This window comes from Xenopus laevis, chromosome 9_10S (assembly GCF_017654675.1).
Source record: "Xenopus laevis strain J_2021 chromosome 9_10S, Xenopus_laevis_v10.1, whole genome shotgun sequence".
NCBI lineage: Eukaryota > Metazoa > Chordata > Amphibia > Anura > Pipidae > Xenopus > Xenopus laevis.
The window spans coordinates 5,751,786-5,767,304 of NC_054388.1; the positions used below are offsets into that span (position 1 = coordinate 5,751,786).

Here is a 15,519-nt window from a genome sequence, read left to right on the forward strand (position 1 = left end):
ATGACTGGATGAATCCCAAAGATCCTGGGTTACCATTAGAATCTCTGGTTCTCTTACAGTAAGTTCCACAGAACTGTCTATGCATATATGATATAAAATAGCATCTTTATCACTGTGGGCCTGTTTTTTTTTTTTTTTAAATAAAAAAACAAGTGTTAAACATTCAGGATATTTTTTGTATCTTGATATTTTGTACCTTGATATTTTGTACAAGATTTTGCTACAAAAACACATCTTTTTTATGAAACCTAACACGAGCTTCGAAATTAGAATACAACAAATATAACTTTTCTTTGCTGAAATTTATTTGGTGAAAAGTCACTGGGAAAAAAAAAAATCCCAAAAAATGTACAACCGAACTGGGCATTTCTGAAGAGCACAACTTCATCTTTTAGGTGTATCTTCCTCTCAGGGACACCTAGGGTTACTTATTCCATTCCATTTTCTGGAGGAAAGCCGATAGGAGGATCGTCCATCATGTTCTGGTAAAAAAATAACAACAATAACCATTAGGGGTGTAGAGATTAATTTTAGTTACTATGAAATTGATAATAGCTTGCAGCTAAAAGGACTTCTGATCTGATTGATAAGAATTGTCAATATAAACCAGTCATCGTCTGATCTTTATTAGGGATCTAAAAATTACTTTGCAGTGTAACCTAGAAACATACCCAGCTAATCCATAGTATTACATATAAATATTTTATACAAAACAACCTACTCCTTCAACTTCCAACCTATGGAAAGGTAGTGTTGCCACCTGTATTGGTTAAAATTGTGCTTGGTGAAAATGTTATTAAAAGGAAAAAAACGTCAAGAATATAGGAAGGCTGATATTTTTTTCCAGAAAAGGTGGCAACCCTATGGAAAGGATGGTTGGTTCTTGGACATGGATGAAGCTCAAGCCAAAAGCCTCACCTCAGTATGACATACAGTATAATCCCTCCATGTCCGCATACAAACATGAAAATGGACCAAGTGGACCAACTGATTAACCCACTTACTAATCAACCAGTGCTCCTAAGAGGACATGCTGAAAGCATGCATTGAGCATAGGGCTAAAAGCATTAAACAGAGGCAAAGACTGTTGTTTAAATGTTGCAGAAGTACAGTGACATCATATTCACATTTCTGGAAGCAGCATCAGGGATCGACTAACACTGCACCATAAAACTTAAAGGAATGTTAAGAAATGTGAACTCTTCAATGAAAATTCTTCCCACCATGCACTGCACATTTCTAGTAACTGGTTGTCTATCTTAAAATATTTGGTTCTGACTGTCAGCACCGTATTTTTAAGATTTCTCAATTCTAGGTCTGTGTTGTCTGGCAACATGCTCCACAGCAAAGGGGCTAAATAAAAATACCAAAAGAATAGACTTACCAAAGGCTTTATCCGATCATTATGTGCTTGATGAAGGCTGCAAAGAATGGAAGTTCAGTGGAATGGAATGGTCAGTAACTGTAAACATTGATGCTTTATAATACTACCATGTTATTAGTACAGAAGTCCCCTAAGAAAAACACTGAAGGTCCACATGCTAGACACCTGTATGGATAAGATTATGTAGTCTATAAACCCAAGCACATTTTGGCTATTTCAAACAGTCAGTTCTTATAGAACATGTGGAGAATACACTGACATCTATTTGCCCTCATTGCAAAAGGAAAACTATTGTGTGGGAATCTGGAATTACAAGCAAAAGGCAAAGTCGGAGTCTGAAATGAAATGAAAAGTCCTCAATAAGCATGGGGAGAATATGAGATCTACAAATCATACCTTCATAGTTGATGCATCCATTGGCATCTTCCTGTCCAGCCATCAGCTGTTCTACCTCATTCTCTTGTAGTTTCTCGCCTGCATGGGAGGTAAAAGCCTTTGTGAAAAATGGGTAAAAAGCTGAACCAAATCAGGAGGACATGACATAGAGATGAACTTCTATCCCTTCTTTTAATCATGCAAAAAACACCTAATGAGCAAAGATATGTTCAGAATGACATGACAGTTCATTAAAAGGTTCCATTCTGAGCTGACCTGACTAAGTCTTACCCAGGGTGGCAAGCACGTGGCGCAGTTCAGCACCCATAACAGTGCCGTTACTCTCTTTATCAAAGACGCGTAGCCCTTCTACAAAGTCCTCAAATGAACCCTGGTCCTTGCTTTTGGAGATGTGTTGGAGCATCGGTAAGAAAGTCTCAAAGTCCAACAGTTTGGTGTTCATTTCTGCCAGGAAATAAATTTAGATTAGAAATTCAAATTCAGTTTTTACACAATTCCCAGTCTATTTAATTTTTGTGCAAGCTTTCATAGCGTAGCTTTCACGGATCTTTAGGTTTTGTTGACTACTAACAGCAAATGTTTCATGTCTCAGAAGTTTTAACTTTAAAACTGATTCTCCATTAGAGATCTTCTGGAGTTGTAAAGGATTTGCACACTTCACATTGTTGATTGCTGTAATATTGTTCTGATAATAATCTAACTGGATGCATATGGCACAGGAATTCCGGTAGCAAGTCCAAAGACCACATTTATGACCATTAGTCATAGAAGAATCCAGACCTCTACTGGTGATCTCATATGATTCAAAGGCCTTTGGGCTTTTCTGTGCCCTGTCATCGACACCATCCATGGATAACAACAGGCATAGCCCAGCTTAGTGGAAATGTCAGCCGTCCCCAGCTCAATGTCAAGAACGAGAAGCTTTCTCTTCTATATCTGAACTTACAGAGCCAGAGATTCCACTGAGGGATGCTCTGCCTCTCTCTGTTCTTATCTCCCATAGAAGAGTAATCCAGGCCTCGTCTGTCTCTCTAATACCGAGAAGTTCAACCCTCCCTCCACTTCTGAATATAGGTTGACCGTTCCCCAAAAATAGAAGCGGTGAGATATTACAATAATGCATGTTGGCTGCAGCTATAAGCTCTACCCTTTTATATCGCATAGACTTAGAGAAGGGGCTTAGATCCTCTCTCTGGAATTGTGCTGCGACACCAGGTGTGGAGGGCTGTGCATTTATACCACATGGAAGGTATGTTGGCATAAGCCAGAAAATCCTCAGGCTAGAATCACTTTCCTAAAGGAGGCTATTAATACCTAGGATTGTCTTGTGGGTCTGCTTACTGTCTTTAGCTCTGTCTGTTTGCCTTTAGCAGTAATGCTTTTTGCTTGTTCTATAATCATTGGCTGGCCTTGCAGAGGGTGCTGGCAAAGGTAAATCCTTCACCAATTTGAAAGAATGAAAACCTTAATTTGCATTTTCAAATTTGAGTAATATACCTCGCCCCCCAAAAAAATGTCAAAATTTCAAAGCATATTTATTTTTTCTTTGTAATGATAAAACAGTCATTTTTTTTGTAGATTTAAAGTATGGAGATCTAAATTACAGAAAGATCCCTCTTCTAAAAAAAACCCCAGTTCCCAAGCATTCTGGATAACAGATCTCATACCTATATTAGTTTCCCTCCAGCACTGGACCCCTTTTTAATACCTTCTGGCTTGGGTCTTCCTAGAACCTTCATCACCTCTGCGTTGGTCGGATTTTGACCTAGAGCTCTCAGTACATCCCCACACTGGCCGTATGTGATTTTCATCTCTCCTGTTGGGGTGCGGTCAAACAGCTGGAAAGCCTCTTTGAATTCTGTGTCGAAAAAATAACCAGCAGCACACTGTTAGATTTGCAAAAAGTGCTCAAGTGCAAAATGTATTTAGCCCATAGCATACAAAAAGGCAAAGTTTCTTTGAATTCTGTGGGCACAAATATTCTTGCTGACTTTTTTTTTTCATATTCTAGCAAAATAACCCAACGCGAACAATATAGCCGTTAAATTTCTATAGGACAGGGAACTCCTTCCTCTTGTGTCTTTTAACGTGTGCCATAATGAATATTTATTGCTATATTTGTCCCCCTGTAGTACAATACTAAAACAGTGTATGATTTTATAGGCACAACAAACACAAGGAGTGCAAATAAACACATTCATGATCACTTTCCAGCCAACATTGACAAATGGGATATGGTTTAACAGATGAGAAGTATCCTCTGTCAGAGCAATGAGGCACTCTAGGTGTTAGATTACTGTGCAACCCATCAGAGATGTAAAGGGATTATGGTTTTGTCCAAGCACATTCCAGGGGAACATATCGTTCATTCCAGGCTTAGTAATTAAGAGCCATTGTTCTGTGAGTCTAAACTTCTACTTCTGCCTTTATATTCTCTCCTTCTAGAATGAAGGTTTTTAAAATATACTCTCTTTCTTTAAATTTCTCAGTATTGTCTAAACTCTTTATCTTTGGGATAGAATTTTATTTTTTAGATATAATTAATCATTTTCATATAGGCATATTACCAATGAACAAGTTCATTGTTGCTGCCGCAGGATAACTGAGCTGATTTCACTGGTCTTTGGCCCAAGAGCTTATACAGTAAAGATTAGTAAAGGTTGTCCATGGTCATACATGGCCTGGTATACTGCTGAGTTGGAAATGTGGCTTTTTTTTAGTGTAGAGAGAACAATTTTCCTCCCTGCACTAATAATATTGGCCTGACTTGCCCCAGTTCAGGCATGGAAGAACTAAGCAAAGGTGGTGAAGCGGGGGTCAGTCTCACCAGAAGTGCCCCTTGATCTCCCTTTTTTATTATCTTGTTGACTTTAAAGCCTCTCATTTTTGCTTTAAGGCAGGGGTCCCCAAACTTTTTTACTCAAGAGCAAATGTATTCAAATGTAAAAAGAGTTGGGGAGCAACACAAGCATGAAAAAGGTTCCGGGTGGTGCCAAATAAAGGCAATGATTTGGTATTTTGTAGCCCCTATGTGGACTGGCAACCAACAGAAAGCTCTTCTTGGCAGTATACCTGTTTTTTATGCAATTAGAACTTGCCTTCAAGCCAGGAATTCAAAAACAAGCACCTGACCACTGAGAGCAACATCCAAGGAGATGGTGAGCAACATGTTGCTTGGAAGCCACTGGTTGGGGATCACTGCTTTAAAGCAACACAAGATAGCTTTTGGTATATATCCCATGGTTTCCTAACCACAAAGCTAGACTATGTAGTCCATTTGCTGATATCATTTCTGTGAAAAAGTCATTAAAATGTTAGTAAAATGTATTAATCAAAGTAACAAATTTACCTTCAATTTGATCAGCAGTGAACTCAACCTGAGGAAAGAAGAAACATAAATGACTCATTTATTTAGAGCAAATAAAGGTCCTAATATGGACCGGAACGTTGGACACAAGTGGTATGTGAAATGCAAGAGTGCGTTGGTCCTTGCCAAACATATATATAAATGTATATGTATACACCCCTGTGGATTATTATTATTATAAGGCAAGGTGTTTGCAGATAAGAATACTTTTCTGGTATAATAACTGTCACCTCTGAGCATGTTCTGTATCCCTGCATAAACCTGCAGCCCTAATTGTTTGTGCTTATGAATTTAGCAGTCAGTGTGAATGGATCTAATTTAATTGGAGTCAGGCGATGACAAGGCTGACCTACCCATGGGAAGCATTCACTTGTATATGTGATGATATTCTACACGGCTGATGGGAACCCATGAGTAAAGCTGGCCATAGACACAAAGATAAAGTCGTATGAATCAGAGGTTTGTACCATGTACCATGGCGATCTGTCTTTTAGTCTATGGGACAGGATAGAAGATTTCTGCCGGCTAGCGATGATATCTCTGCATGTATTGCCTATCCGACGATATTAATGGTGACTGTCATGTCTATTTGTCAGACATAACTTTTGTACGATTGAAGCCACTTTAGGATTGTTAAAGGAGAAGGAAAGGCATATTTTATTGGGGGTGCCAAAAGTTAGGCCCAAGTGATTATATTTAGTTACCTGAAACCCCGGTTGAAAACTGCACCGGTCCTGGGGTTCATTCAGTGAGCACCACAGAGCGATCGGCTTTCTTCTTTTTTCTTCCAATTCCCCAGGGCAGACGCATGTGCAGTAGAACGAAATAGCCGACTTCTTTGTTAAAGTTCGGCTTTTCGCGCTACTGCCGTTCACACCCGAGCGAAGAAAGAAGAAACCGGAAGCTGATCGTTCTGTGGTGCCCACTGGAAGAACCCCAGGACCGGTGCAGTTTTCTGCTGATAGGAGCACCGGCCTGCGGTGTGAGGTAAGTAAATACAATCAACTAAGCTGGTAAAGGGAAAATCTTAGCTATGAGGAAAGACTAGCCAAATTGGGGATGTTCACGCTGGAGAGGAGGCGTTTTAAGGGGTGATATGATAACTATGTATAAATATATAAGGGGATTATATAATAATCTCTCTAATGCTTTATTTGTCCAGCTGACACAAGGTCACCCATTCCGATTAGAAGAAAGATTATCCGGCTAAATTTTGGGAAGGGTTTTTTTACAGTGAGAGCTGTGAAGATGTGGAATTGTCTCCCTGAATCAGTGGTACAGGCTGATACATTAGATAGGTATAAGAAGGGGTTGGATGGTGTTTAGCAAGTGAGGGAATACAGGGATATGGGAGATAGCTCATAGTACAAGTTGATCCAGGGACTGGTCCCATTGCCATTTTGGAGTCAGGAAGGAATTTTTTCCCCCTCTGAGGCAAATTGGAGAGGCTTCAGATGGGGTTTTTGCCTTCCTCTGGATCAACTGGCAGATAGGCAGGTTAAAAAAAGTAAAAAGGCAACCTAACTTACTATGTTACTTGGGAGTGCCTAACTTTTGGCACCTCCAAGTAAAAAGCGTCTTTCTTTCTCCTTTAATCAGTCAGTTTGCTACATTATTTTAGGAGTCAGAACCAGCATTGCAGAGAACATAAGCAAAGAGACGACAACTGCTTTTAGTAGCAATTAAATGTACAAATAATTTATAACAGTTTATGTGTGGAGATGCCATGGGATTGGGAGTGATTGAAATGAGGCAGCATAGGGAAATGTCAGGGTGATAGTATTGTATTGTGATGCACATCAGTACAGCAATGTATATGATAATGAATCTGTACAATGAGAGGAGCTGAGTTATAAAGATGCGTAAGTCAATACTCACAGTCACACTCTTTGGGTCAAACGGGATTTCCTTTGGGGGCTCCGGTGCTGCAGGTGGAGGGGCTGCTGCTGGTTTGGGTGCCTCCTTTTTGGGTTCTGGCTTTTTGGGGGGCATGGCGTTCGTGAAGGAAGTTTCTGCTGATTCTTGGAGAGAGAGTTGCCAGGTGAAGATGCAGAATGAATGACAGAGTCAGCCTGGTCTCTCAGCCTCTTATATTCAGGGAGTGGGAGCTTCAGTACCATAAAAGGAGAAACCAGGTCTGTCCCACCAGGGACTTATCCATTATTATCAGGACCCCGTCTCTCCTAAGCAAAGATCAAGGGGACACAAAGAAGGGGAATTCAATGTGACAACTTACAGTCTAGATTCATTCAGGGAAGCGTTTAACAGTTTCATTTTCTTTACTTAATTACTCAAAACACAGACCAAGAGAAAATGAATCAATCTATGCTGGATATGGAAGAAATTGACCCTTCAGTGAATAACACAATGAGAAAAAAGATTATAAGGGGCATATACTAGTACAAGTACAGGACTCATTATCCAGAATGCTTGGGACCTGGGGCCTTCCGGATAACGGATCTTTCCGTAAGTTGGATCTACATGTACTGAGTCTACTAGAAAATCATGTAAACATAAAATAAACCCAATAGGATGGTTTTGCCTCCAATAAGGATTAATTATTAGTTGGGATCAAGTACAAGCTATTGTTTTTTTATTACACAGAAAAAGGAAATCATTTTTGAAAATTTGAGTTTTTTTCCGGAGAAACTCGATTGGTGTTTTTCACACCAACATGAATATGATGTCCGACCCTTGATAAATGTGCCTCTAACAGTCCAACAGGGGAAGCTCGGAGTTGCATTATTACGACAGCTGGTGGTCTGTAGTTTCGGAATGCCTGATTTACATTACCAGGGTCCCCTCCTTCCTTATAATAGGCTTAGATTATTAACCAGTGGCAATGCTCAGATTTGCCACCGTTTTAAGGGTTAGTGTAAAAACGGTATAAATTAGTGTAAGTGTTAGACAGGGCATGGAATAGTTACCTTCAGTGCTATTAATTAACCCAAGATAGACATCACTCAGCCTTGCATCAAGCGAGGAACCAATCAATTCATTCAGTTTCACAATGACCCCAGGTCTTTCAACAGAAGGGTTAATTCCATATAAGTGCCTATTTGAGTGCCTTGCCCATAGATATGACTTCAGTCTCAGAAAAGCACATTCTTCAGACATAGGCTTCTAAACCCTTCTGGGATGTAGGGAGAGGGGGAGACAGCTGACAGCTCAGGGGGGGCATTGTCCAAATCCCAAGGTCGTATCGGCAGGACAGCTGCACCCACCAACCAGCATTGCGATATAAAAATAATAATGTGGCGGCATTAAAGAAACATGTACGCTGGGGTGCGAGGAGGGACTCCGTGCCTTGGGAAGAGAAGGGGTTATTGGGTGAAGGAGATATGTCTATTATTAGAAGTGGGATATAATGCTTTGTTCTCATTAGTGCAACAATGTACAGTGATAAGAGTGTCTGTACTTTGCCTCTACTGACAAGAGACAGCACAACACCTATATCATTACAGGAAAAGTGCATTTAATTCTTTCTTATATTTACATTTTTCTTTTAACTGGCCTCTCTCTAAACTAAGGTGAAATGATGGCATCAGTGACCCAGGCACTCCGAAACGGACTCTGTGGCTAGTTTTAATTTTCAATAGCTTTTTCATTGTTTTGTTTGGGCCCTCTACAATTCATTATGTATTCTAATACTTTGTTGCTATCGGTATTCATCCTAGTAACTAGATGTTTAAACGTTTAACCATAAGAAGATAAAAAAAGAAGACTTAACAGCAGAATGGCATTGTTTAGGTCATATTAAAGTGTGTTACTGTATATTGTCATGTGAGGCCCAGCACCCTTAGACAGTGTGTAGCTAAAGGGGGGCGCTGCTCCCATGGCTGTTGGTCTAGAGTGGTGCCCAATTGTACTTTTCTAAACAAACCATTTCTTTCAAGCCTGCCTTATGATATTTAAGTTTGTCTGCTTGAGGTTAGTATTATTGCAGATTTCTTGTGGGCAATGGTAAGGGGTCCACCAATAAGGTATAACTGTCTGCCATTTCCCTTTCACTGTATTTTATTATTTGGGGGGCAATAGCGAGGCAATAAAGCTAGGATATAAAATGTACATCTACAGACAGACATGGCAGATAAGGGAATGCAGGAAGACAGTGTTTGGGTGGGGGTAATAAAAGAAGTATGTGATCTCCCGCAGAACTATGCCTCAGTTAGTCTGACCTTTCCTTGGAAGACATAATTCATGTAGAGGCTTCTGTCTCCTCCTTTCAGCAATCACATCACTCGCTAGTTTCCTTTCTCATCTCTTCAACTTTCTTTATTTCCACCTCACAGTCTGAAGTTTCTGAAGTTAGAGGAAGCCGGTACAGCGGTGTATATAGTAAGGCCAAATGGTGTCGGCAACACTTTATATCCAACCTGCAGTTTCCGGCTGTTCTTGAAAAACCCTTCCCAGCATCTCGAAGCTGTCAGGTTGTAAAATCAATAATTGGGTCTCACACATAAGGACAAAACTAAGAAGTGGTTCTTCCTTAGATCAATATGTTAGACGGTATGAGCAGCCTAATCTCTAGCATGGGATAAAAGCCTCACACCTCCTGCTGCCCGACCTCGCTGGAATTCACACCTGCACTGTCAGGAGGTCCCAAAAGAACATCTTACTCCACTCATCCACCTTTAACAAACTGTCACATGATTGGCAAGGGTGCACTTAATCTGCAAAAGCACCCACCTCTCCCTGTCTGCCATTCATATTCCATCAATGTAGACTAAAGGGCACAAGATTTTGAAATTGTTCCTGGAGGCTTCATCAATGATCTGATCATTGTCTAAAGAGACTCTAAAAAAGTACTGGCTTCTGTTACACAGTGAGACCATCTGGGTTTTCTTGGATTTTTTCTGTCACTTCCAGGCACATGGAGCACTCCATTTCTCAACATACAGTATCTCCCCTGAGGGAGAGGGTCCTAAGAATTCCTCATGGTGGACACTAATCCTACCCACTTGCTCACAGAAATGACTGTCACTTTCCAGGAGAAACTGGAGCTTTTACGGAGATTGGTGACCATGCAAAGACCAGATCCTCTAGTACATATCTGCCTACCAAAGGAAGAGCAGGAACAGAAAATATTGACATACTCGGTGCAGCTAAGTTCCAGTACTAAATGCTTTGCTGAGCTAAAATATTATATAATACACAAAAGCCATGAATATCTTGTAAATTATATCCTTATAAACGGTGAGTTCTGATGTCATCAGTTATAAACGGTGAGTAGTGATGTCATTTCTGTCACATGACTCACTAAAACTTGTGTATTATAATAAATAAAGTACCCCCTGTTGCAAAATATGAGGATATTAGAAGTAACCTCGGAGTTTCATGCCCTGTATAAAAACACTCGGCCTTCGGCCTCGTGTTTTTATATGGTCATGAAACTCCTCGGTAACTTATAATATCCTTATATTTTACAAAAGGGGGTACTTTATTCCCTATATATTATATATTTCAAAGGGGTAGAATAGAGGTTAGTGTCAAAATTATTGTAGTAAATTAAAAATCTTGAAGTGGGCTTCTTATACTTAAGAGTTTTAGGCCATTTTGAATTTGAGTTTCCATACATTATTTGCATGAAGTAAACTGCCCATCACAAAAGGAGGGTGTGGGGTACAGTGAATGAAGAGGCAGATACAAATGTGTTTATAAGACTCCAGACATTGTCCCTAGAGATCCTGCTAATAATGAACTGGGTCTCTTAGTGCCCACCACAGAACATGACAGACTGAGCCCATTGCAACAACAATAAGGCCCATGGTGGAAAAAGGATGGGCTGATGGGAATTCTCCTAGGCTGGGTCCCACCAGGAGATGAACTGTTACTATGAGAGGTAGGCTTGAATTGGTGATTCCAGGAGAAACCTCAAATAGCAACTAAAGTAGATATTTCCTTTGCATTGTGCAGTCATCTTCGTTCGTCAACCTTGGTTACAAAACAGACAAGCAAAAATAAAAAGGATGATGTCTTTTTTTACTACAGAGTGGGGCAATGTCTGGTGGACCCCGCCCGCCCAGACCCAATCCTCACCAGCTCTCCCCCAGGATGTAGATCTCCCTTTAAATTTAAATGTATGCGTGTTCAGGGGTGGGCGTGTGGCCCTATGGGGGGTGCAGGTGGTACAGTGGGGTCCCATAGGGGTGCAGGGGGCCCTGGAATGGCATCCCCACTAGTCTGACCCTGTCGGGAAATGTGAGAGTGGGAGAATGATGTTATGGGTGAATAAGCAAGCAGAAGAGCTGCAGGCCTCCTATCTATGAAACTTTCTATTTTTCATACCAAAATAGTTTTAAAGGAGAACTAAAGCTTAACAAAGATGTACAAAAAGGAAAAATAGGCCGCTCCAAACTCACCCCCTGTGTGTTCCAATCAGTGTAGGCTCCATTATTTATTTGAAGTAGTCCAGGTGCTCTGTCATCAGCATCCCCACTGGAATCATAAAAGCTCAAAAGATGAAAGGCGGCACTCCGGTTAGTTAAAAAGGTGGTTTATTCCAACAGGTCACTGATCCATAACACCTGACAGGCTATGATTAAGGGAGTTACACCCGAAACGCGTCAGGTGTTATGGGTCAGTGACCTGTTGGAATAAACCACCTTTTTAACTAACCGGAGTGCCGCCTTTCATCTTTTGAGCTTTTAACAAAGATGTAGGCTAGAAATGCTGCACTGACTCACAATATAATTTATATATAGGATATAAAAGTAATGATACAAGACTGATTAGTAATGGGTCCAGGGTTTCATTTCATTTATATCAGACTTTAATCATCAGTCCTACTGCATGAGCTTCTATGACAGACAAATGTCATTTTCTGCTTGATGATTTGCGATGACCCCTAAGCTCAGCTTCTCAGAGGCAGCCCAGAGCACACTGAGCATGTGCAGTGTCACTGACATACCTAACAGAATCCAAGATGGGGAGATCCTGTGCACAACTTTGAAGGGTCATAACTGTTATAGAGATGCTAAACCTTAGGCTGATGCCGTAAAATCAGTGTAAATGATAGTATTTATAGCCATATTCATTTTTGGCATTTTGTTTTCTTTCAAGTGTTTATGCTTTATTGCTTTTAACGCTGACCTTGTACGATTCTATTCTTCCTTTTATTGTACCCTTTTGGGGACTTTCAGAAACAACATCAAATGGCGAAGCCTTGTGAACTCTTTCTTTAGGAGGAGTCGTGACAAGGTAGGACTAAAGAATCTAAACAAACGAAGGGCTGCAGGTTGGGCAGCAGTAAAATAAAGTGTTGGCGATGCCACATTGCTCTATTATGACTGAGATTCCTACACTTGTGCTGAGCTTCAGTAGGTGCAAATTCACTAAAGCGTGCGCCTCGGAAGGCTTTGCCACACTTTGCACCACTTTGGTGCAAATTCACTACCACTACGCTAATTCACTAAAATGCAAAGTTGCAAAAATGCAAACGCTGGCGAACGTTCATTTCTGCGTGGCGAAACGTTGTTAATACACTTACGCTTAGGTCAATTTAAATAGGGTGGGTACATACTGTATAGGTCATATACTGTATACGTCTTTATTAGAGATGGTGCAAATGCTTGAAGTAGCCAATTATTATTTCAAATGTCCAAGGAAGCAAAATAAAGACAAAAGAGATGCTCTAATGCCCTAGATATGAGCCCACCATAAATGGGGCATGCCCCTCAAATGGCTAAAAAAAATGTTAAAACAAAAATTTTCAAGTTACAACTTTTAAAAACAATCCCACTTTAAAATATAAAAAAAAACGCCAGTGTTTTTTTTAACATTTTTATGGCTCTTCGTATACAGGATATGATGTCAGTGACATAAGATTGAGGAGGATGGAGCTTTATCTTATTAGTTCACCAGGTATAACCTGGGGAAAGGGTAACGTAATGGAAAATTTGCACTATAGTAACGATCATTCGCCTGATCGAAAATGTGCCTGGCGAAAGGGCACGAAACTGGGCTAGCAATATACTCTTTCACTAGCGAATTGTCCTCTACGCCTGTTAGTGAACTAGCAATGTCCCTGCAGATGGTATTTTCCTTTACCCTTTAGTAAATTTGTCCCTAGGTCTGAAGCAGTGGGGCAACCTACTTTTGCTGCACCCCAGAAAAACAGCTTTGCCTGCCTTTATACAAACCCATCACCCTTTCATTTCTACGCTTTCCATATCATTTCTACATTTTTATGCGGGACCCTCTTGATTCTGCTGGCTTCCTATACCGAGAGGCTGGTTCTTGCATGACTACGCCTTCAGAAGAAATGTTCTATGACTTCCCTTAAGGTCTAACGTAGGCGTGAGTATAAGTGTTTGCACCATCTTGCCGTCAGCCATCTCACAGTCACCAGGAGTGGAAGGGAGGTGTGAGATTGACTTGGTGTAGACAGGGAGGGTCTGGCCCAGTAAGATGTTGTCCTCCTGTGATACTGGAAGCCTGGATCTGTCTCCTCGCTGAATTTGGTGTCCTGCAATCTCACCAAGATGAAGGAGGAAGGCTGGAGACTCATAATATATGTCACTGTGTTGGTCGTATCTCCCATAAAGGCTGCGGTGAGTACCATGGCGCCGGGCATCAAAAAAAAAGGTGTTAGAGCAACATATAAACCTTAGCTCTGAAAAAGTTGCACTAAAGATTTTAAAATGGGGCATATGATTATTCACAATTCTAAGCAGTGTATAAACTGCAACATTTCATTTTATAAGTGGTGCTTAGTGACAATATATACATTTATAGAAAGATATTAGACATCAGTTTACCTGTATATTGCCTGCAGCCTTGTGCATCCTTTGTGAGGGGTCACAGACTCCTAATATCCTTATCATTTACAGTAGGGGGTACATTATCCCTTATAATACATGAGTGATACTCAGAGTTCCCTGTATAACTCAGCCTGCAGCCTTGTGCCTTTATATGGTCACAGAACAACCCCTCAGTGACTTCTAATATCCTTATCATTTACAGTAGGGGGTACGTTATCCCTTATAATACATGAGTGATACTCAGAGTTCCCTGTATAACTCAGCCTGCAGCCTTGTGTCTTTATATGGTCACAGAATCCCTCAGTGACTTCTAATATCCTTATCATTTACAGTAGGGGGTACATTATCCCTTATAATACATGAGTGATACTCAGAGTTTCCTGTATAACTCAGCCTGCAGCTTTGTGCCTTTATATAGTCACAGAACCCCCGTGTTACTTCTAATATCCTTATCATTTACAGTAGGGGGTACATTATCCCTTATAATACATGATTGATACCCAGAGTTCCCTGTATAACTCAGTCTTTTCCAGGAAATATGGTAATTGTAACGTCTATGGCCACCTTAGGTGGGAGATGAGCCGACCGACATTGGCAGAAGACTTGGATATCGGTCGGCTCGTCGATCAGGCTGGGCGGAACATTTTGATTTTATATGGTCATGAAACTCCTCGGCAACTTATAATATCCTTATAATTTACAAGAGGGGGGTACTTTATTCACTATATATCTGACAATTCATTTGTATACGTGTGTATTGAAACAAATGATCTTTCCTGGAAACATCTTTTCCAGGAAATATCGTAATTGTAACATCTATGGCCACCTTATGTGGGAGATGAGCCGACCGATATCGGCCGAAGACTAGAAGTTGGCTAGTCAATGGGGCGACTTTGAAGGCACCCGAACATTAGCCATTGTTAGTGCTGACAGATGTCAGATACAGGTAGAATTCTATTGTGTCTATCTCTATATCTGACGATTCAAGTCTACACATGTGTATTGAAACGAGCAATCTTTCCTGGAAATATCATAATTGTAACATCTATGGCCACCTTTAGGGCTGCTGTGCTATTTCCCTGCTGCTAAAGATGTTACTATGCTTTTCCTTACCAAGGGGCACATATGTCTCTTTAGAGTCAAAAGTTAAATATACAATTTATTGTCAGTTTCCCTGCCTGCGGCTGCTGTGGGGCCCTTTTCCATACCAGGGGCAAGAACCCATCCTTAAGCTGGCCATAGACGCAAAGATCTGATTGTACGAATCGAGGATTCGTACGATTTTCAGACCGTGTGTGGGGAGTCCTGACATTTTTCGTCCGGCGGAGATCAGTCGTTTGGTCGATCGGACAGGTTAAAAGATTTCTGACGACTGCTGATAATATCTCTGCGTGTATTGCCGATCGTACGATTTTCAGTGGGAAACTGTCACCAACAATTTCGAAGTCTTTTTTTTGGGTACTTCGACCATCGAATAGGCTACTTTCGACCTTCGACTACGACAAACGATTCGAACTAAAAATCGGTTGACTATTCGACCATTCGATAGTCGAAGTACTGTCTCTTTAAAAAAAACTTTGACTACCTACTTTGCCACTTTAAACCTACCG

At 40.7% G+C, this 15,519-nt stretch overlaps 2 protein-coding genes across 5 annotated transcripts in view; one reads left to right on the plus strand and one right to left on the minus strand.

Moving 5' to 3' along the window:
• crhr1.1.S (corticotropin releasing hormone receptor 1, gene 1 S homeolog) overlaps nucleotides 1-15,519 on the plus strand; it is a 40,210-nt gene that overhangs the window by 8,619 nt on the left and 16,072 nt on the right. For 2 of the 4 annotated variants that reach the window (XM_018238094.2, XM_018238095.2), the window contains exon 1: nucleotides 13,262-13,699. The exons of the other annotated variants lie outside the window; for them this stretch is intronic. In XM_018238094.2, the coding sequence (XP_018093583.1) occupies nucleotides 13,631-13,699 (69 nt within the window). In that variant the 5' untranslated portion in view covers nucleotides 13,262-13,630. Of the gene's footprint in view, nucleotides 1-13,261; nucleotides 13,700-15,519 lie in introns of those variants that run through there. 4 annotated transcript variants of the gene reach the window in all.
• On the minus strand, nucleotides 303-7,172 carry myl4.S (myosin light chain 4 S homeolog). Its single transcript, NM_001097821.1, is given in 7 exon segments — nucleotides 303-482; nucleotides 1,385-1,421; nucleotides 1,781-1,858; nucleotides 2,051-2,224; nucleotides 3,489-3,638; nucleotides 5,130-5,157; nucleotides 7,026-7,172. Coding segments are annotated over 6 exon segments (573 nt in total). The 5' UTR covers nucleotides 7,140-7,172; the 3' UTR covers nucleotides 303-482; nucleotides 1,385-1,392.